Below are 19,917 nucleotides of genomic sequence, written 5' to 3'. Positions count from 1 at the left end.
GCTGTGCTCAGGGATCACTCCAGGTGGGGTGCTGGGGATGTTGCCCTACGTACTCTTCTGTGTCTGCCCTTTTTTTAGCCCCAGTGGGTGGTGCTCTGGCTTACTCTTAGCTCTGCTCAGGGTCACTCTGGGGGTCTCAGGGGACCATGTATGTGGTGTCAGGGATGAGCCTGTATCGCTGCATGCAAGGCAGATGCCCTGCCCTCAGCCTCTACCTCATGCCACACAGTGCAGGAGGGCAAGGATGGTGTGTGCCTGACACAGCAGGGCCCTGAAAGACCCGGGCGGGAGGATGACAGAGCCAGGCTGACCTCCGCTTTGTCCTCCGTGCCCAGATTTGTGAATGATGATGTCTGTGGCTCAATTTAAGTGTGAAGCGATGGAGGTAGCTGCAGAAAGAGTGCTTCCACCCCTGCTGGGCCCACCTGGGCATCAGAGCTGGGGCAGTGTCTGCTTGGGCACAGATGCTCATGTCCCAAGTGGTGGCAGGAAGATGACCCCTGCAGCCTGATCTCTCGGGGAGTCCTGGCCTTGGGCTGGAGTGAGGAGCTGCTGTTTGCAGTAACCTCAGCATTGGTGTTCTAGTCCATCACCCTGTCGCCTTTCCCTCAGAAAAATATCGCAGGAGGCAAAGTGCTACATTGCTGCAGCCTGCACGGCCAACTTGAACCTCGGCCGGAGAGAGGGAATGAGAGTTGAGTGGGCTAGGGAGGACTGCATGCAATATACCGCTTACAGCAAGTTTATTGAAATCCAAGCAGGTTTATATAGTCTTAGCAATGATCAGCAGGTTACATAAGTGGCATAAACATTAAGTGGTGAGAGCATCTTTATTTTTGCCAATATTGCTTGTTTTTCGGTTCCTTCTCTCAGCCTTGAGAAACATGGGAAAGCAGATGTGGCCTTGAGCATGGCCATGGCAGACACGAGCCAATCCTCCCTTCAGCCTCCTCTCGAGTCCAGCTGCCAGAGCATGGTGGCTCTTCGACCCCCTTTCCAGGCTGGCCGCCAGAGCATGGTGGCCCTTTGGCCACCTGTCAAGGTCGGCTGTCAGGGGTTGACTTGCCCTCATGCCACGTTTCTCCATACTCATTCCTGTTTACAGGAACTAAGGCAGGGGGTGCCTAGGCCCCCTCCTCACCCAGTCCCTGTTTACAGGAACAGAGGCAGAGGGTGCCCAGGCCCATCCCCAACACTACATCAAGATAAGTTTTGTTATAACTGACTTTCAATAAAGTGGGGAGAGAAAGAGGAAGAACACGGGGTTTCTTCAGGAAGGAAAAAGCAAGCAGATAGACAAGTGAGATAAATACTCATGGGAGAACACTGGTAAGCGGGTATGAAGGGAGGAGCTTTTAATTCTTCCCCATGGTTCTTTTCAGGAGTTTTGCACTCGTTAATCCAGGATGTCACAGGAAAACCTAGACTGCTTAGGGTCTCAGTAATCTCAGATTCTTTGTAGCTTTTGTTCTTTGGATGCTGTCTCAGTGCCAGAGATATAAAGGCTGGGTGCAAGGCAAGGGCCCTTCCCACTGTACTACCACTCCCCTGCAGTCTTAATTTCTCCCATCCAAAGGGCTCAGGATTTGTATCCCAAAGGGATGTGGTCTTCATGACTGGGCTACTTCAGGACTAGTCATCTTCCCTTTCACCTTTCCCCAAGTATGATACCAGGCCCCCTACCTGTGATAATTGATGCAGTCTGAGACTTGGGAGCAGGGATCTTCCCCACACACCCAAACATTTTTTAACAGAAGTCAGTCACCCTGAATGCTCAGGAGTTGTTCCTGGCTCTGCAGGTAGGAATTACTCCTGGCAGTGCGGGGACTGGGGGTGTTGGAAGGATGACCATATAGATGCTAGGGAGCTTAACCGGACTGGACACATGCAAGGCAAGCACCTTAATCCAGTTGTATTATCTCTCCATCCCTGGCCCAGAACCCTATTCTTTTTTGTTTGTTTGTTTTTTGGGTCACACCTGGCGATGCACAGGGGTTACTCCTGGCTCTTCACTCAGGAATTACTACTGGCGGTGCTTAGGGGACCATATGGGATGCTGGGATTCGAACCCGGGTTGGCCGCGTGCAAGGCAAACGCCCTACCCTCTGTGCTATCACTCCAGCCCCAAGAACCCTATTCTTAACGGGTAAGATTTCACACGTGGAGCTGAAGACAGTACAGCCGCAAGGTGCTTGCGTTACAAGCAGCGTGCCAGGGTTTGATCCTCATCACCCAGATATGGTCCCTTGAGCCTGTCATTCACAGCTGAACATGGATAGACGCATCAAGATTTGTCTCTCACGACCAGGCCCCCTCCCCCGGCACTTCTCTTACCAACCGAACACTTCCCTACCAATAACATGTGGGAGCTGCGAGGCGGTAGTTTTGAAAACTTTATTATTTTTTAAATCTTGCGCTCTACCCGGCTGTGCTCAGGGCTTCCCCCTCCCGGCGGCGCTTGAGGGGGGGAACATAAGCGGTGTCGCGTGGATGGAATCCGGGTTAGATGTGTGCAAGGCAAACGCTTTCCCCGCTGTCCTCCCGCTCGGGCCCTGGGAACGTGACTTTCTCCCAGGGTTTCGGGGTTAAGCTGACACAGCCCTCCGCGAGAGAAACGTGCCAAAGCGCTTCCTCGGACCCGGTCCTTTCGGCTCCCGAGGTTAGGGGCTCGGCGGACCCTCCCATCGAGTCCGCGGAGGCTGGATCCCCCAACGCCGGCCGGCCTGCGCCGGCCAGGCAAGTCTGCCACGTTGCGGCCACGGGCTGGCTGCCCAGCCCTCAGCGCCGGCCACCTCCACGTGGGTTCTCCGGCGCGCCCCGCCGGCCGGGCGAGAGCGGCACTGCGCAGGCGCGAGCCTTCCCCGTCGCAGGCCCCACCCCCTGCTTTTTCTTCTTCGGCCTCCATTGGCTGCCGAACTGTCGTGCGTATGCCTTCTGTGTCGTCCTCGCTTTCCGGCTGCTCCTTCTCTACGGCTTCCTCCCCCCCCACCCGCACTCCCTCCTCCCCCCGGCGGCGTACTTTGCGGCAGCGCCGAGCGCCCCACCCCCTTTCTCTGCGGAATCACCATGGCGGCCGGGGTAAGTCAGCCGGCTCGGGCAAGCCCGCTCATCCTATCCGGCGCCATCCTCCGCCCGAGTGCGGCCGGCCGGCGCCGGAGGCGCCCCGGGGCCGAGTGGGGAGCCGGTCCGGGGGTCTGGAGACCGTCCCGGCGGAGAGCAGAGCGTCCGGGCCCCGCGGGGGAACTGAGGCTGGGGCTCTCCGAGGCCAGAGAAGGTGGAGGAGGAAAGAGGGGCTGGACCCCGGCGATCCGGCGCCCGACAGCGAGGTTCGGGCTCCTTGGCGTCTCCACACGCGCCGTCCGGGCAGGCTGGCAACTTTGGGGGCCGCAGGACGGCCGGGGGGAGCGAGCGGAGGGAGCTCCGTGGGCTCGGGGGGGGGCTGGCGGGCCACGCGTGGAGGGGCGCCCCGCGGAGAGGCGCCGGGCGCCGGGCTTGGGCGCGGGGGGCAGCGGCGCCGCGGGCGGGGCTGGCGCCGGGCCGTCCGGCGGGGTCGGCGCGCCGGGCCGTGGGCAGGGCCGAGGGGCCAGCAATGAATGAACCGAGGGCGCCGGGCGCCGGGGGTGGGTGGGTGCGTGCGCGCGTGCCGGGGAGCTGCAAGTTCGGGGTTGCGCGGGGCAGCGTGTGCCGGGGAGAGGATGGATGCTCGCAGGGGTGTCCTCGCGGAAGGTCAGGTGTGGCCACCGAGCTTTATTTAGCCGCGGCCGCCGCGCTCCGCCGCCCCGCCGAGTCCGAGGGTTCTGATGACACATGACACTTCCAGGAACCGAGCGCGGGGGGCGGGCCGCGCCGCTACCGCCGCCTCCTCCGGGCAGTCGGCTCTGGCGCGCCGCTGATGACCTCCTCCCCCGCCCCCCGTTTCTCTCGCAGACCCTGTACACATACCCTGAAAACTGGAGGGCCTTCAAAGCCCTCATCGCAGCGCAGTACAGCGGCGCTCAGGTCCGCGTGCTCTCCGCACCGCCTCATTTCCATTTTGGCCAAACCAACCGCACCCCCGAGTTCCTGCGCAAATTTCCGGCCGGCAAGGTAAGGGGGGGGCTTCGTTCCTGGGACTCCCCCGCCCCCTCCCCAAGGAGCCCGAGACTTCTGTCACTCTCAAGGATGACCTTTATCTTTTTTTGTGGTGGGGAGGGAGGGTCACACCCATTGATGCTCAGGGGTTCCTCCTGGCTCTGCACCCAGGAATGACTCCTGGGGGGGCTCGGGGGGACCATATGGGATGCCGGCGATGGATGGTGGCGGGTCAGCAGGGTGCATGACTTGCTCTCTAGCCCCAGGTGGCCTACCTCTTTATTATTATTATTATTATTATTATTATTATTATTATTTTGCTTTTTGTGTCACACCTGGGTCACTCCTGGCTCTGCACTCAGGAATTACCCCTGGCAGTGCTCAGGGGACCATATGGGATGCTGGGATTCGAACTCAGGTTGGCCGCGTGCAAGGCAAACGCCCTACCCGCTGTGCTATTGCTTCAGCCCCTATGGTGGCCTACCTCTTTAAAGGGAGCTTTGCGCCTTGTTTTCCTTGCTGGATTTAGGTGATGTTTTACACTGTGCTTGGGTCACAGTCAGCTGTGCTCAGGGCCGGGGCTGGGAGGGGGTCCTAGTGTGATGTTGGGATCAAACCAAGGTGGGTCAGCTGTGTGCAGGGCAAGCGCCTTACTCCCTATACCATCTTTCCAGCGCCTTTCAATGAGTAAAAAGCAAATGGCGGGGGGGGGGGGGAATGGGTCAGAGAGATAGTTGAGGCCAGAACCTGGAATAGCCCCTTGGCCCCGGGTATGACCTAAATCCCCCCACATTTCCCCACCCGCACCACCATCCCCCAAGTAATTTGGGGGGCAGGGGGCCTTTGAGGCTACACCTGCAGTGCTCAGGGTTTGGGGGGGGGGTGGGGGGGCGCGTGGGAGGGCTCAGGGGACTTTGAACCAGGATTGGCAAGATGCAAGACAAGAGCCTCGACTCCTGCACTACCTCTCCAGCCCTCAGAACTTGTACTTGGAGATAATTGTGGCCTAATGTGGAGCTGGAAATACAAAGCTATCTAGTGGCCTTATAAATTAGACTTAGGTCTTCTGTTTCTGGGGAGAATGAGTTTTGAGCGAGTGTCCTCAGTGCCAGCGTCTTCAGTGAACGGCTGGCTTTCCCGCAGGCCTATGGAGAGGCGTCACTGGCGAGGCCACGGGCTTCTTTGGAAGTTACAGATACAAGATTTTGGTTTTAGCCTTTTGCTTGCTTAAAGGACTTTCTCCAAATAAATATAGAAATCGTGGTGGGGGGGTTCTTAGACTTTATTTCTGAGGGCCCACCCAGCAGTGCTCAGGCTTACTCCTGGTTCTGCGCTCAGGGGATCGCTCCTGGCGGGCTTGCGACCCTGTCTGTGTGGTCCTGGGGTTCCAGTCCAGGCCAGCTGCCTCTTGCACGCTGCGGTGCTTTGAGTTCAGTTTGCCGAGGAGGCCAGGTTTCTCCGAACGGTTCGGTTCCCGAGTGTCGGCCAGTCTTGGTCAAGGAGCGAGCTGGCCTTTCTCCGCGGCCGCCGCTCACCCCCCGCCCCGGGCTTGCCCGCGGGAAGCGCGCCTCTCACTTACCCTTGGACTGCTCTGGCCCTAGGTCCCAGCCTTCGAGGGCGATGACGGCTTCTGTGTGTTCGAGAGCAACGCCATTGCCTACTACGGTAATGTGCAGCGGCCGTGGGCCTGGGTGGGTTGGAGAGGCGGAGGGCGAGCTGGCGGGGACGGGGGCTTGCACGGGCCGGGAGCCCCACGGCTCTGCCCTCTGTGTCTCCGCAGTGAGCAATGAGGAGCTGCGGGGCAGCACCCCCGAGGCTGCAGCCCAGGTGGTGCAGTGGGTGAGCTTTGCCGACAGCGACATCGTGCCCCCAGCCAGTACCTGGGTGTTCCCCACCTTGGGCATCATGCACCACAACAAGCAGGTAAGCCGGCGCCGGGGGAATAAGGAAGGGAAGTAGGTCGGGAAAGGGAGAGGCCGGGAACCTTGAGGTCACGAGGGAGCGGATCTCGGGCTGGGGAGTTTATGTCAGTTAGTGGAGGTGACGGCTGCGGCAGGGGAGCGGGGAGAACACGGGGCCGCTCAGGTTCTTTCTTTCTTTTTCTTTTTTTTTGCTTTTTGGGTCATATCCTGCGATTAGTGGTTATTCCTGGTTCTGCACTCAGGAATTACTCCTGGCGGTGCTCGGGGCTTACTCCTGGCTCTGCACTCAGGAATTACTCCTGGTGGTGCTCACGTGACCATATGGGAGGCGGGGGATTGAACCTGGGTCGGCTGCATGCAAGGCAAACGCCCTCCCCGCTGCACTGCCACTCCGGCCCCCCCAGGCTCTCTCTGAACTGGGCATGAATGCGGGCTTCAGTGGGAGGGGGTGAGCCTGCTGGCATGGCGCTTCTCCCTTCGCTGGAGTGATCTAGACTCTGACAGCACTGAGGGTGGGGGCGAGGTCACACCCCACGTAGTGGCTCCCTGGGATGGCATTGGGGCGAGCAGTGGGGAGGGCCCGGCATTGGTCCCCAGCAGGCAGGGGTGACGGTGTGTGAATCAACAGGCCACAGAGAATGCCAAGGAGGAGGTGAAGCGGATTCTGGGGCTGCTGGACGCGCACCTGAAGACGAGGACTTTCCTGGTGGGCGAGCGCGTGACCCTGGCCGACATCACAGTTGTCTGCACCCTGTTGTGGCTCTACAAACAGGTGAGGGTGCAGGGAAGCGCCAATTCTGCGGAGGGCCTTGGGCGGCGGGGCTGGGGGCCGCCTGCTCCTGCTTCCCGCTCCTGGGATGATCCTGTCGCCCCTGGTGTCTTGCTGAGGCGGCCGTGGCGAGGTTCTCTTGCTTGTCTCTCAGAGAGACCTGTTTGGGCCTCCGTCCGGAGGGTGGGGGGAAACTTGGGCTTGGAGCCTCTGGAAGGCAGCTGAGCTCTTGGCCTTCCGGTTAGAGGTGGCGGGGCGGAGAACCAGGCCAGGGATGGCTCCCGAGAGGGTGCAGGGTCAGAGAGGACATTGCAGGTCCCTGAGCAGCAGCTCCTGGGCCGAAACTGGTCCCAGCCAGAAATGTGGCCATAAAGCTCGGGCGCTGTGCCTTGGCCTGGGCCCGGGTCAGGGCGCGTGGGGCTGGCTGCGGGCGGGCAGAAATGTGAGTGTGGGATTGCTTCTACCCACTTCTGTCCCCAGGCCAAGGCTGTTTTTCTTCTTCTTCTTCTTTTGTTTTTTTTTTGCTTTTTGGGTCACACCCAGTGATGCTCAGGGATTACTCCTGGCTTTGCACTTTGCACTCAGGAATAACTCCTGGCGGTGCTTGAGGGACCATATGGGATGCCAGGGATCAAACCCGGGTCGGCCATGTGCAAGGCAAACGCCTTACCCGCTGCGCTATCGCTCCGGCCCCTTTCTTCTTTCTTTTTTAAAAACAAGTTCTTTATTTAGTTTGCTTTTTGGGTCACACCAGCGATGCTCAGGGGTTGCTCCTGGCTCTGCACTCAGGAATTACTCCTGGCGGTGCTTGAGGGGCCATGTGGGATGCCAGGGATTGAACCCAGGTTGGCCTTGTGCAGGGCAAACGCACAAGGCCAACCTCTGGACTGTCGCTTGGGCCCCCGTTTTCCTTCTCATCCTAGCAACTACAAAGTGGCAAATGAGCTTTTCATGAAGTTAAGTTTAGTGTTTTTTGCGGGGGTGGGCGGTGGCGGGGGGTGGGGGGGGTTGGACCACATCCCGCTGTGTTTGGGAATCACTCCTGGCAGGACTTGAGAACCTAGGGTCGGCCACGTGCAAGGCTAGTGCTCTCCCAGCTGTCCTATTTCTCTGACCCCAAAGTTAAGTTTTAGAGCTGAACTGGATGTTTCTTCTGAGGTGATCTGAATATGGCGGTTCAGGGATCACTCCCGGCAGTGCTTGGAGGAACATTTGTAGTGCGGAGGAACAAACCGGGTCCCCTGCATGCAAGCAAACGCTTGACCCTCCCTCTCCTGTCTCTTATCCCTGAAACAGGCATCTTTTATTTATTTATTTATTTTTTAGTTTTTTTGCTTTTTGGGTCACACCTGGCGGTGCACAGGGGTTACTCCTGGCTGTGCACTCAGGAACCACCCCTGGCGGTGCTCATGTGGGATACTGGGATTCAGACCCGGGTCGGCTGTGTGCGAAGCAAACGCCCTACTCACTGTGCTATTGCTCCAGCCCCCAGAAACAGGCATCTTTTGATGTTGAATATTCTTTGCTTTCTCAAGTTTGAAAAGACGTACGTGTGTATTTGTGCATGTATGTGTTAATGCGGTTATTTTTCCTGATGAAAATTCAAACCGGGATCGGAGGGATGCGAAGCAATAATCGGTAGCTCTCTGTTGCACCCTGACTTGTTTGGGGGGGTGTGTGTTGGGGGGCTGGGCCCTGCCCGGCATTTATTTCCCTGAGGACGCTTTGTGGCCGTGCTCAGGAGGGACTCCGCGCTTGGGGACCACGTGCGGTACCAAGGACCTACTCGAGCTTGGCCCCACGTAAGGCGAGCGCGTGCCTTGCCTTCCGTACCATTTCTTTGACTCCTGACCATGTTTGTCCTTGGGGCTCTGGGCTTCCTCCTGGCCCTGCTCTCTGGGGTCACTCCTGGCGGACTCGGGACCGAAAGGAGTGCCGGGGATCGAACACGGGTCAGGGGCACGCAAGGCAAGCGCCCTAGCCACTGTACCACCTCTGGCCAGTGTTCTTACATTCTGTTACCACGCGACATTCTGAAGCAGCGTTTCCCATAGTGGGTGACACTGGGGGAGGCAGGCTGTGGGCAGGTAGGGGGCCTGTTCTGCTTGTTCTGTTAGGTAGGTTGGGGGTGGGGGCGCTGAGTGGCACTCGGTCTGGAAAGGAGCAGTCGGGAGCAGTCGCCCGGATCAGTTTGGGACCCTGGTTTAAAGGATGAGGCTGGGGCCTGAGCAATAGCACAGCGGGGAGGGCATTTGCCTTGCACTCGGCCGACCCGGGTTCGATTCCCAGCATCCCATATGGTCCCCTGAGCACCGCCAGGGGTAATTCCTGAGTGCAGAGCCAGGAGTAACCCCTGAGCCTTGCTGGGTGTGACCCAAAAAAAGCTAAATAAATAAATAAATAAAGGGTGAGGCTGTGGGGGCTGTAAAGAGAGCACAGCGGGTGAGACAGTTGTCCTGCATGCCCTGGGCCGGGATGTGCCCTACCCCACCCCCCGAAAAGATGGAGATCTGAGCTCTGTGAAAGGGCCCGGGGCCTACCTGCGTGCTGCTGCCGCCGAGGTTCCTGAGTGGTGGGCTGGGCGGGGCTGGAGCACAGGCGATGCCCACACGGGGCCCTGAATTTGGTGCCCAGCACTGGGCGGTCCCCAGGCACTGTCGGTGGCCCTTGAGTGGCCCCGACACTGAGCTGAGGGGCCTGTGCTGACTGCAGAGACGGTGAATCGGGGAGGGACTGTTTGAGGGTCAGGCGGCGTTGGCGCCTGCGGCCTCGGCACGGAACGAGGAGCGGCGCGAACATTCGGGAGTCCCTGGCGTGCAGTGCTGACTGGTGTCCGCCCTTCCGCTGGCAGGTTCTGGAGCCTTCTTTCCGCCAGTCCTTCCCCAATACCAACCGCTGGTTCCTCACCTGCATCAACCAGCCCCAGTTCCGGACGGTCCTGGGGGAGGTGAAGCTCTGTGAGAAGATGGCCCAGTTCGACGGTGAGTCTGCGGGGCGGGGTGTGTGCCTGGGCGGGGCCGCTCGGGCTCGCCCCCGCTTTCCTGTCTGGTTTTGGGGTGATGTGGCCACACGGGCTGTCGGGGCCGCCTGCTGGGGCGCGTTCTGTGGGTGCACACCCCGTTTCCGAGGATTGGGATCGTGGGGGATTTCGGTGGTTTGGGTCACACCCACTGGTGCTCAGGGGTTACTCCTGGCAGTTCCCTGGGAGCCTTGTGGAGTGCCAGGGATCAAACGCGGGTCTGCAGCTGACGAGGCAGACGCCCCGCCCGCTGTACAGTCGCTCCAGCCCTGAGCCCTGGGCCTTGTGTTCTTGCTCGGGACCTCAGACTTCAGTCTGGCTGGCCTGGGTAGCAGATTTTTTTTTTTTTCTTTTTGGGTCACACCTGGCGATGCACAGGGGTTGTTCATGGCTCTGCACTCAGGAATCACCCCTGGTGGTGCTCAGGGGACCATATGGGATGCTGGGAATCGAACCCAGGTCGGCCGCGTGCAAGGCAAACGCCCTACCTGCTGTGCTATTGCTCCAGCCCCAGCAGATTTTTTTTTTTAATCTGTTTTTGGGTCACACCTGGCGATGCTTGGGTTATTTCCAGCTCCGCACTCAGGAATCACTCCTGGTGGTGCTCGGGACCAAATGAGATACACGGGATTCTGGGAATCGAACCGGAGTCGGCTGCATGCAAGGCAAACGCCCTACCCACTGAACTAGCGCTCCAGCCCCTCGCTTAGCAGTTTCTCTCCACGCCTCTTCCCCAGCCAAGAAGTTTGCCGAGAGCCAGCCCAAGAAGGAGACTCCACGGAAGGAGAAGGGTTCCCGGGAGGAGAAGCAGAAGCCCCAGGCCGAGCGGAAGGAGGAGAAGAAGGCCGCCGCCCCTGCTCCTGAGGACGAGATGGACGAGTGTGAGCAGGCCCTGGCTGCAGAGCCGAAGGCCAAGGACCCTTTTGCTCACCTGCCCAAGAGGTAACGGGGCAGTCTGTCCTCCTGCACGCCGGGGCCCCGACAGCTGTCCTGGCAAGTGAGAGGAGCATTTGAGTGGCGCACCCGGGAGCTGATGTGCCCGCTGAGTTGGCAGGGGGAAAGCAAGTGCCAGGTGTGCCCCTCCCCGGGGCCGCCTCCCGTTTGGATGAGTGTGACCAGGAGAGAGGAAGGGTGAGGTCACGGGGCCTGTGCCCTTCCCCCTGAGGGGCTGGGGACACACGTCCATGGGAGGGTCCCCTGCCCTCCTCAGCAGATTGGGTCATGGGCAGAATACTGGGTTTTTGGTGAATCTGGTGCCCGTCTGCTTGTCTTCGTTAACTCTTCAGTGCCTGCCCCAGGTGGCGTCCCTTCGCTGTCCCTTCTGAGCCGACCCCTCCTGTCAGTGTTGGCCGATCGGCCTGCATGGTGAGCAGGCACGGGTGGCTGCAGGCTCTGGAAGGTTCCGGCTGGGTTAGGAGCTCCGCTTCTCTTGTTCCAGACCACCACTGGGGAATGTGTATGGGGGCTGGGCCACACCCGCCAGTGTCCAGGGGCTCCAGGGGGCATCTGGGGTGCCGGGGACTGGAGGCTGGGTCAGTCTTGCGCAGGGCCAGCGCCTTCCCCACTGTCCTCCGGTCCAGCGCGTATTTGCTTTCTAAACGAAAGCGATTTTCTCTGCGGCCAGCGAGTAGGAGTTTGGGCACATACGAGTAAGGGGGCGAGGTGACGACTGACCTTTGTGATGTTTGTCGTTAGAGTGGAGGACTCCGCAGATAGAGGCGGTTTGTTGTGTTTTTCTCCTTTTTGGTTGGGGGACACCTGGGCTCAGGGCTCACTCCTTAAGGGGGTTCTGGCACGGGGGGGGGGGGGCGGTGAACCCAGGTCAGCTGTGTGAGGCAGCGCCTTCCCCTCTGCCCTGAATGTGTTCTCAGGGGGTCACTCGCAGTGATGCGTGGCGCGGTTTCCACTTGGGCCCAGCTGGTGTTGGGCCTTCCGGTCACCCGTGATGCCGAGGGGCCGCGTTGACGGAAACAGAGTCACTGACCGGGATAGGCCGGTCCCCCTAGGGCCTTAGCTGAGGGTTTTCACAACAAGTCTTCTTAGCACTTGACTCTGGATAGAAAAATGCACTGTAGCACTGTTGTCCCGTTGTTCTTCGATTTGCTCGAGCAGGCACCAGTAACGTCTCCATTGTGAGACTTGTTACTGTTTTGGCATATCGAATACAACACAGGGAGCTTGCCAGGATCGGCCGTGCGGGCAGGATACTCTCGGTAGCTTGCCGGGCTCTTCCAGCGGGACAGAGAAATCGAACCGGGGTCGGCCGCGTACAAGGCAACTGCACTACCCGCTGTGCTATCGCTCCAGCCCGGATAGAAAAATAGGCAGTAAAACACATGTGTTTTGATGCCAGGGGTAGAACCAGGACGTCAGGCCTGTGAGGAGACCGTCCCAGCCAGTCCAGGCCGATCTCCCCTAGTCGCTGCGTTTCTGGACCATGGCTCTGTGGGCTGCGCGGCGTGCGGGGTGGCTGGGCCCCCTCCCCTGCAGGGCTCCTGCTCGGAGGCTGCTCCTGGTCTGTGCTTAGGGATTCCTCCTGGGAGCTGCAGGGACCCTGGCTGGTGCCCGGGATCCCACTGGGGTTGGCTGCATGCATGCCTCGTATCCTCTCGGAGGGCTCGTTAAGGCCCGTTTATTGCGCTACCCTGATGCTTGACAGGGCCGCCAAGGTGGCTTTCTGAGTTTTTACTGTCAGAGGGTATAAGGCCTTCAAAGAGCAAAGACTTATTTTGGGTTTTGTGCCTGGGGGACCTGACGGGGGGCAGGGGGGTTGAATCTGAGTCATAAGACGAGCTTCCTACTGGCTGTGCTGTCCCTCCAACCTCTCAAAGACTGGTTCAAGTGAAGCCTTGTCCTTATTTATTTACTTATTTATTTATGGGTTCCACGCGGGTATGCTCAGGGGCTCCTCCTGGCTCTGCACTCAGAATTACTCCTGGTGGTGCTCGGGACAACATACAGGATGCCGGGATAGAACCAGGGTCAGCTGCGTGCAAGGCTGACGCCCTGCCCTCTAGTTCTTTCTTTTTTTCCTTAAGTTTATTTTTGGCTTTTGGGCAACCTGGTAGTACTCAGGGCTCACACCTGGTTCTGCACTCATTGATGACTCCGGTTGGGGCTTGGGGGGCACCGTGTGGGGGTCGAACCCAAGTTGACTACCTGCAGAGCAAGCTCCCTGCTCTGGTTCTGTCGCGCTGGCCCCAGTCCTAGTCCTTCTGGTGGCCGTCCCCACTATCTCTGGCTCGCTGCTGTTCAGAGATTGGTCTCTTGGGATAACGGACCAAATGTCCGAATGCAGAGTGCAAACGGTTTGGAGAGGTGTGAAGGAAACGTTTCCCGAGTCTGCTCTGAGGGACATTTGGTTTTGTTGTTGATTTTATTTCTGTTTCTGGGCGGGGCTCAGGGCCGACTCCTGGCTCTGTACTCGGTCACTCCTGGCGGGCTGGGGGGGGGGGGCGTGCATACAGTGCCGGGGATCGAGCTCAGGCCTGCTGCGTGCCGGGCCAGTGCCTTGCCTGAACTCTCGTCTCCATAGCTGAGGCTTTTGTTCTTCCAGGGTCTGAGCATGCTCAAGGCCAGTTCTCCATCGCTGCACTACCCCCTGGCCTTCTACCCGTGTTTAAATTCTTTAGGATGTGGTACTGGGAGCTGGTACCAGTCCAGTCCTGGTTGCTTCTTGCACACTCGTAAGAAAACCTTGGGTTAAAAGACGGGTTCTTGTGCCGGAGAGTGGGGTGTGTGTTTTGTGTGGTGTAGAATAACACTGGTTTGTCCTTTCTGCCTTGCCACAGGAAGCTTAGGTTTATTGGCTTACTCCTACTACAGTGCTCAGAGGCCAGATTAATCTTTCCTTAACCCTAGCAGGGTCCTGGTCTAGTTGTTACTTTTTGGATCATAACTGAATGTGTCCATGACTATGCTCTTAACTCAAAGTATTATGGCACTTTGCCCAGGCCCATTTCGATGCCAGGGTAGCTCAGAGCTTGCCCTGGGTCCATCCAGTCCCTCGTCGGGACCCTGCTCTTGGGGTGCTAGAAAGTCAGGGCAACTGAGCTTAAGTCTAGAAAACAGATGCCCTGGAGTGGATATCATTCAGAGTCAGTTAACTCCCAAGTTACAAAAGCATAGTTAACTGTCTTCCTGTGTCTATACAAAAAGGGCATTGCTCTCTGAATGAACGATGCAAAGGACTTAAGGAGAAAAGAAAAGCAATATTGGGGCTGGAGAGATAGCACAGCGGGTAGGGCGTTTGCCTTGCACTTGGCCGACCCGGGTTCAAATCCCAGCATCCCATATGATCCCCTGTGCATCACCAGGTGTGACCCAAAAAGCCAAAAAGGAAAAAAAAGCAATATTTACAAGGTAAAAGTCTGATTAGGAGATAAAGATGATTGACTGGTTGGGAAAGCAGAGCACAAAGAAGAGGCTACAGATAAACAGGGCTGGACCGATAGCACAGCGGGTAGGGGGGTAGGGCATTTGCCTTGCACTCAGTCAACCCAGGTTCGATTCCCAGCATCCTGTATGGTTCCCTGAGCAGTGCCAGGAGTGATTCCAGAATGCAGAGCCAGGAGTAACCCCTGTGCATGGCTGGGTGTGACCCAAAAAGGAAAAAAAAGAGATTACAGATAAGCACAGGAATCAGAGCACTGTGATGGGAGTAACCCGATAAATATAAGCTTCCTGTGACAAGGCTAAGAGGACAAATCAGTGTTATCCTACGGTGTGGAAACCCTGGGCCCATCCCCCACCATCACATGGTGTGCCGGAGCACCCCTGGGTGTGCCCCCAAATGAGCTAAGCCAGGGCTGATTCCATGGGGCGTCTGGGGTGCGGCTCAGTGGCAGAGCACTGGGCTTTGCAGGAGTGAGGCCCTGGGTTTCAGTCAGCACCGGGAAGGACCTGTCTGCCCAGGGCAACCTGTGTGAGTCCCACGGCTTTTACTTTTTAATTTTTAAATTGATCTTTATTGCATTTCTTCTTCTTTTCACCCACCTCACTCCCACTCCCAGCTCCCTTACAGCAAACTCTGACCCAAAGGAAGGATTTCGTTGGACCTTCAACACTTCATACACCACGCCAAGGAGTTGATTCCAATCCATCCCCTACCCCCCAAGTCATAAAAAAACCAAAAATACCCTCCCTTTGCCAAATTTGGGTGACAGAATCATCCCAGGGTGAGCACTGCTGCCCGAGGTGTAGTGGCAGGCAGATTTTGAGTCTCTTGAACGGAGCAGCCTCTTTGCAGCTGGGTTGGGTACGGGCCTGGTTTCGGAGCCTGAGACTGGGGGACTGTCAGGCAAGGAACCTTTATTCTTTATTTGGTGAGGTTTTCTTTTTTTCTTTTTTTTTTGGGTCACCCCTGGCGATGCACAGGGGTCATTCCTGGCTCTGTACTCAGGAATTACCCCTGGCAGTGCTCAGGGGACCATATGGGATGCTGGGAATCGAACCTGGGTCGGCCGTGTGCAAGGCAAACACCCTCCCTGCTGTGCTGTCGCTCCAGCCCCTATTTGGTGAGGCCTTCAGAGACCTCCCTGTCTCAGCGGGAGGTGGGCGGCACATGAGCAGGTGGATGTGTGGTGTGGGAGAACACGCCTGCAGCCCCGACCCAACTATTCATACCTGTAAACGGCAGCCCAGGGCTTAAGCCTCTTCAGAAGAGGGAGAAGCGTGGCCTGAGCAATAGCACAGCGGGGAGGGCGTTTGCCTTGCACACGGCTGACCCGGGTTCAATCCCCGGCATCCTGTATGGTTCCCCGAGCACCGCCAGGAGTCATTCCTGAGTGCAGAGCCAGGAGTAACCCCTGTGCATTGCCAGGTGTGACCCAAAAAGCAAAAAAAAAAAAAGGAGAAGAAGAAGAGGGGGCAGGGGGAGCCTGGGCGTGTTGTGCGGGCGAGAGGCAGGCATGATCCTTAGGCATCACTTAGGAATCACTGAAACGTACAGGGAGGATGAGCAGACTGACGGCCCGTTCATGTCTTAGCATCGTGATACTTCCACGGGGCTGGAGCAGTGCTTAGTGGGCTGGGCACGGGCCTTCGTGCTGGAGCCGTAGTGCAGCGGGGAGAGTTCGATTCCCTGCCACCTCATATGGTCCTTCGAGCCCTAAGCACTCCCAGCTGTGGTCCCCAAGCAAAAGCAGGCAAGCAAAAGGCCCAGTCAGAGGGTGTGGTTCTCCTCCCCTCCCACCCCCCACCCCCCGCTTCTGCCTATGGTTCCCGGGCACTGCCAGGAGCACAGAAAAGTTGGCACAGAAATGACATACAGCGACTTTGGAGCTTTGCCTTTGGGAAGTGAAAGCGTGTCAGTCTGTGGGCGGTGTGGGGGGTTTCCTTCTGTCTTGGTGTTTTCATCATTGGGAGGAAAGAAAGAGGGGGGAGGGAACTAAGTGAGCCCTTCCAACGGGGGGGGGGGGGCGGACCCCCTATGTTGACTGGCCTTCTTCATGACTCCAGGCCAGGTGGTTTGAGAGAAAACATCAAACCTGAAAGGCTTCTGAGCTAGGAACTTGTTTCTGGGTAGAGATGGAAGGATCTGGGGTAGGCCTTGGGGTGGAGGCCCTTTGGAAGTATCAAGAGCTTGCATTGTGGGTATGTAACTCAAAGAGGCCTCTGTGACTGTGGGGGCAGGAGATGGGGAGAAGAGACATGAGTGATTGAGTGACCAAGTATGACTCACGTCCAAGGGCTGGGAGTGGCTATTCCCTGGAGGGCCAAAAAAAAAAAAAAAAGGAACTAGATGCCTCATTCCGTGTCTCCACCAGGGGGCAGCAGTCAGCCGCGCCAGCTCCTCCACAGGGCTCCCTGGGGCCCCTTTCTTGGGTCCCACCCTCTTCGTGCCTAGCATATTAGACAGGGGTGAGGAGAAAGGGTGCACCCTGGGCCCCTGTTTATACTCCTGCTCGCTTCCCCCGGAAGGTCGTGCACCCCAGTGGGAACACCCTTGGCTTCCCTTCCGTGGCCGCCTTGGCCTCCTCACTAGGAACCTGCCCCCACTCCCCGCTGACCCGAGTTGTTTCCCAACCAGTACCTTCGTGCTGGACGAATTCAAACGCAAGTACTCCAACGAGGACACGCTGTCGGTGGCGCTGCCGTACTTCTGGGAGCACTTCGACAAGGACGGCTGGTCCCTGTGGTTCTCTGAGTACCGCTTCCCCGAGGAGCTCACCCAGACCTTCATGAGCTGCAACCTCATCACAGGTGCGGGGAGGGTGGGTCAGGGGCGCGGGAGGCCGGCGGGGCCGACTGGGGGCCTGACCAGGCTGCACGTCCTCCCTCCCTCCCTCCCTCCCTTGCTCTGGCAGGGATGTTCCAGCGACTGGACAAGCTGAGGAAGAATGCCTTCGCCAGTGTCATCCTCTTTGGAACCAACAACAGCAGCTCCATTTCTGGCATCTGGGTCTTTCGCGGCCAGGAGCTGGCCTTTCCGGTGAGAACAGTGTTGGCGGGGTGGGGAGTGAGAGGACAGGACAGGAGGGGAGGGGGGCACTTGAGTCCCAGGCTGTGGCTGTGCCGCAGAAGGAAAAGTGTATTCGGGAGAGAGCTGACCGTTGCTCAGAGCCCTGGGGCCTGGTGGCATGTGTCATGCTGCGCGCTTCCCGCTGGTCACCTGACCTCAACACTTTCCTCCTTTCTCTCCCCAGCTGAGCCCGGACTGGCAGGTGGACTACGAGTCATACACATGGCGGAAGCTGGACCCCGGCAGCCAGGAGACCCAGACGCTGGTCCGAGAGTACTTTTCCTGGGAGGGGGCCTTCCAGCACGTGGGCAAAGCCTTCAATCAGGGCAAGATCTTCAAGTGACCATCGCCTGCCGTCGCCGCGCCGCCTGCACCTGCCCTCCGGGGAGATGGGGGTCATTAAAGGAAACTGAACATTGAACCCTGTCTTGTGAGCCTGGCTTCTTCGGAGGGCGGCCAGTAGGTGGAGGCCAGCAGGGGCCTTCCCCGCCGCAGGACAGATCTTCAGAAGAGCCGGAGGCGGCCTTAGGGGTGACTTGGTGGCCGCGGTGGTGACACAGTTGGTGACTTGGGGCTGTACCTGACCCTTAGGGACCCGATTCCAGGCCTTCCCTCCCGCAAGACTGGGGAGCCAGCTAACGGTGGGAGAAGAGTGAGCAGAGGGTGCCGGGGACCTTCTGCGGTTCTTCCCCTGCTCTGAAGACCACCCCAGGCTAGGTGGGGGCATGTGTAGCCAAGTGGGTGGGCCAGGCGTGAGGCCCTGGGTTCGGGCCTTGCACCGGAAGTCAGAGGAAGGTGGTTTGGTTTTTGTCCTTGGGGCTGCCTGAGCAGTGCTGGCTCCGCTTAGGGTCATTGCCAGCCGCGCCGGGGGTGAGCCCGGAACTCCTGCGTGCAGAGCATGTGCTCGGTCTTCTGATCTTTCACACCCTGGCCGTGAAATCAGTAACTTGCCAGTAACGCGCGTCCAGGGGCAGGCGGCAGGGTTGGAGCCCCGTGGGTGGGTGTCATTGAAGGCTGTGCCCTAAAAGGCTTCGCCACCTGCTCAGACATGGGATTTGCCATTTTCTCTTTTTTTTTTTTTCCTTTTTGAGTCATGCCCAGCGATGCTCAGGGGTTATTCCTGGTTCTGCTCTCAGGAATTACTCCTGCTGATGCTTGGGGGACCATATGGGATGCTGGGAATCAAACCCGGGTGGGCCGTGTGCAAGGCAAACGCCCTCCAGCCCCGTGCCGTTTCCTCCTGGAAGCTTTGTTTTTCAGATTTTTACCCCTGTTGCCTTATTGGGGTCTTTTCAGGGTTGGAGGCCATACCCAGCAGTGCTCAGGGCTTATTCCTGACTATATACTCACTGATCATTACTGGCAGATTTGGAGTAACGGGGTGCTGGGGATTAAACCGGAGTCACCGGCATGCAGCAAATGCCTTATCCACTGTACTACGGCTCTTCCCCCATATCGGCTTTTCCGAAGAGGACTTCCTGTAAATAACAGCTCTGGGGAATTGGGACCCTCAGTTTGGCTTTGGAGGCATAGGCTGAAGTTTGTGACCCTTTGGCAAATTAAGGTTTTTTGCTTTTGGGGGCCATCCCCCGCGGTGCTCTGGACTTACTCCTGGCCCTGCACTTGGTGATCACTCCTAGCTGCTCGGGACCATGTGTGGTGCTGGGCATTGAACCCGATTGGGTTGCATTCAAGGCAAATGTCCTAGTGGCGTCCTAGTGTCCTGGTGCTCTGGCCCCCAGATTATGGCTTGAACTCTTCAGTGCCACGCCCTTGGTGGCTTGGGAGAGGGGGAGGCTGCAAGCCTGCAGGCTTCTGCAAACAGGCCAGGAGGGGTGTTGCGGTTTGGAATCCAGCTGGGTGAGGATGGGTTGGTTCTTGCTAGGAGTTGGCTCCCAGCGTGGCTATCTGTCATGCTTCCGAGCACCGAGGACTCTGCGGATAGGATCTGTTTTCTGGGGTGTGCCCCTGGGCTGGTTGCTGGGGCCTCGCGGAACCTGTCAGACTCCCTGCTCCGAATTCCCTTTCCCACCACACCCCCTTCTCCCATGCCAGTTTTCTTCTCCACTGCCTTTCCCCAGCATCCCATCCCCGAGGATTCAGGCTGAAGATTTGAGTGCTGACGTTGAGCAATCAGGTGTTGCTAGGGGCCCAGCGGCCCGAGGACCCTGCGGGAAAGGGGGGGAGGAGGTCGTGCAGGTGGGCCAGTTTTCAGCTCTTGCAGGCCTGGCAACCCACGTGGACGGGTCTGGGCTGGAAGGGCCTGGTTCGGAGTCTTGCGGAAGAGTGACTCATCCGCACGTCCTGCCTCTGGACTCCAGCTCCGGCGGCTCGGTGCAGAGGAAGGCGGCCAGAGGCCTGGCCTGTGCCGCGGTGGGGAGGAAGGACCCGGGGCGGCCAGTGGCCGCAGGAAAGCTCAGGGCTGGCCTCCCAAGTGGGGCGCGGCGGGGCCAGAAGGAGGTTAACAGCAGGGGTTCCTAGCGGCAGATTCGGGGCGGGAAAGAGGTGAAGAACATCTGGACTTGGTTAGGGCCCGCCCTGCCCCGGGGAGGCCTGAGTCATGCACCGCTGGGGCTTGAAAACTCGCACCCGCCCGGTAGGAACCCGGGCCGGACCGCGGCGAGCCCGCCTCTCCCGGAGCCCCGCCCCGAGGTGGGTGGTGCCCTCGCCGCGG

General features: G+C 58.6%; 1 protein-coding gene across 1 annotated transcript; it reads left to right on the top strand.

The window, feature by feature from the left end:
• Nucleotides 1–2,956: 2,956 nt before the first annotated feature.
• Nucleotides 2,957–17,675, top strand: EEF1G (eukaryotic translation elongation factor 1 gamma). The gene is made up of 10 exons (XM_004621504.2): nt 2,957–3,078; nt 3,928–4,086; nt 5,673–5,736; nt 5,852–5,994; nt 6,622–6,765; nt 9,614–9,743; nt 10,519–10,723; nt 16,812–16,984; nt 17,089–17,213; nt 17,428–17,675. The coding sequence occupies exons 1-10, from the start codon at nt 3,067–3,069 to the stop codon at nt 17,584–17,586; spliced, it is 1,314 nt and encodes a 437-aa protein (XP_004621561.1). The 5' UTR covers nt 2,957–3,066; the 3' UTR covers nt 17,587–17,675.
• Nucleotides 17,676–19,917: the final 2,242 nt, after the last annotated feature.

The sequence above is a fragment of the Sorex araneus genome, chromosome 6, assembly GCF_027595985.1.
Source record: "Sorex araneus isolate mSorAra2 chromosome 6, mSorAra2.pri, whole genome shotgun sequence".
Classification (NCBI taxonomy): domain Eukaryota; kingdom Metazoa; phylum Chordata; class Mammalia; order Eulipotyphla; family Soricidae; genus Sorex; species Sorex araneus.
The sequence above is the reverse complement of the archived record's forward strand: the minus strand, read 5'-3'. Positions and strand labels throughout refer to the sequence as shown.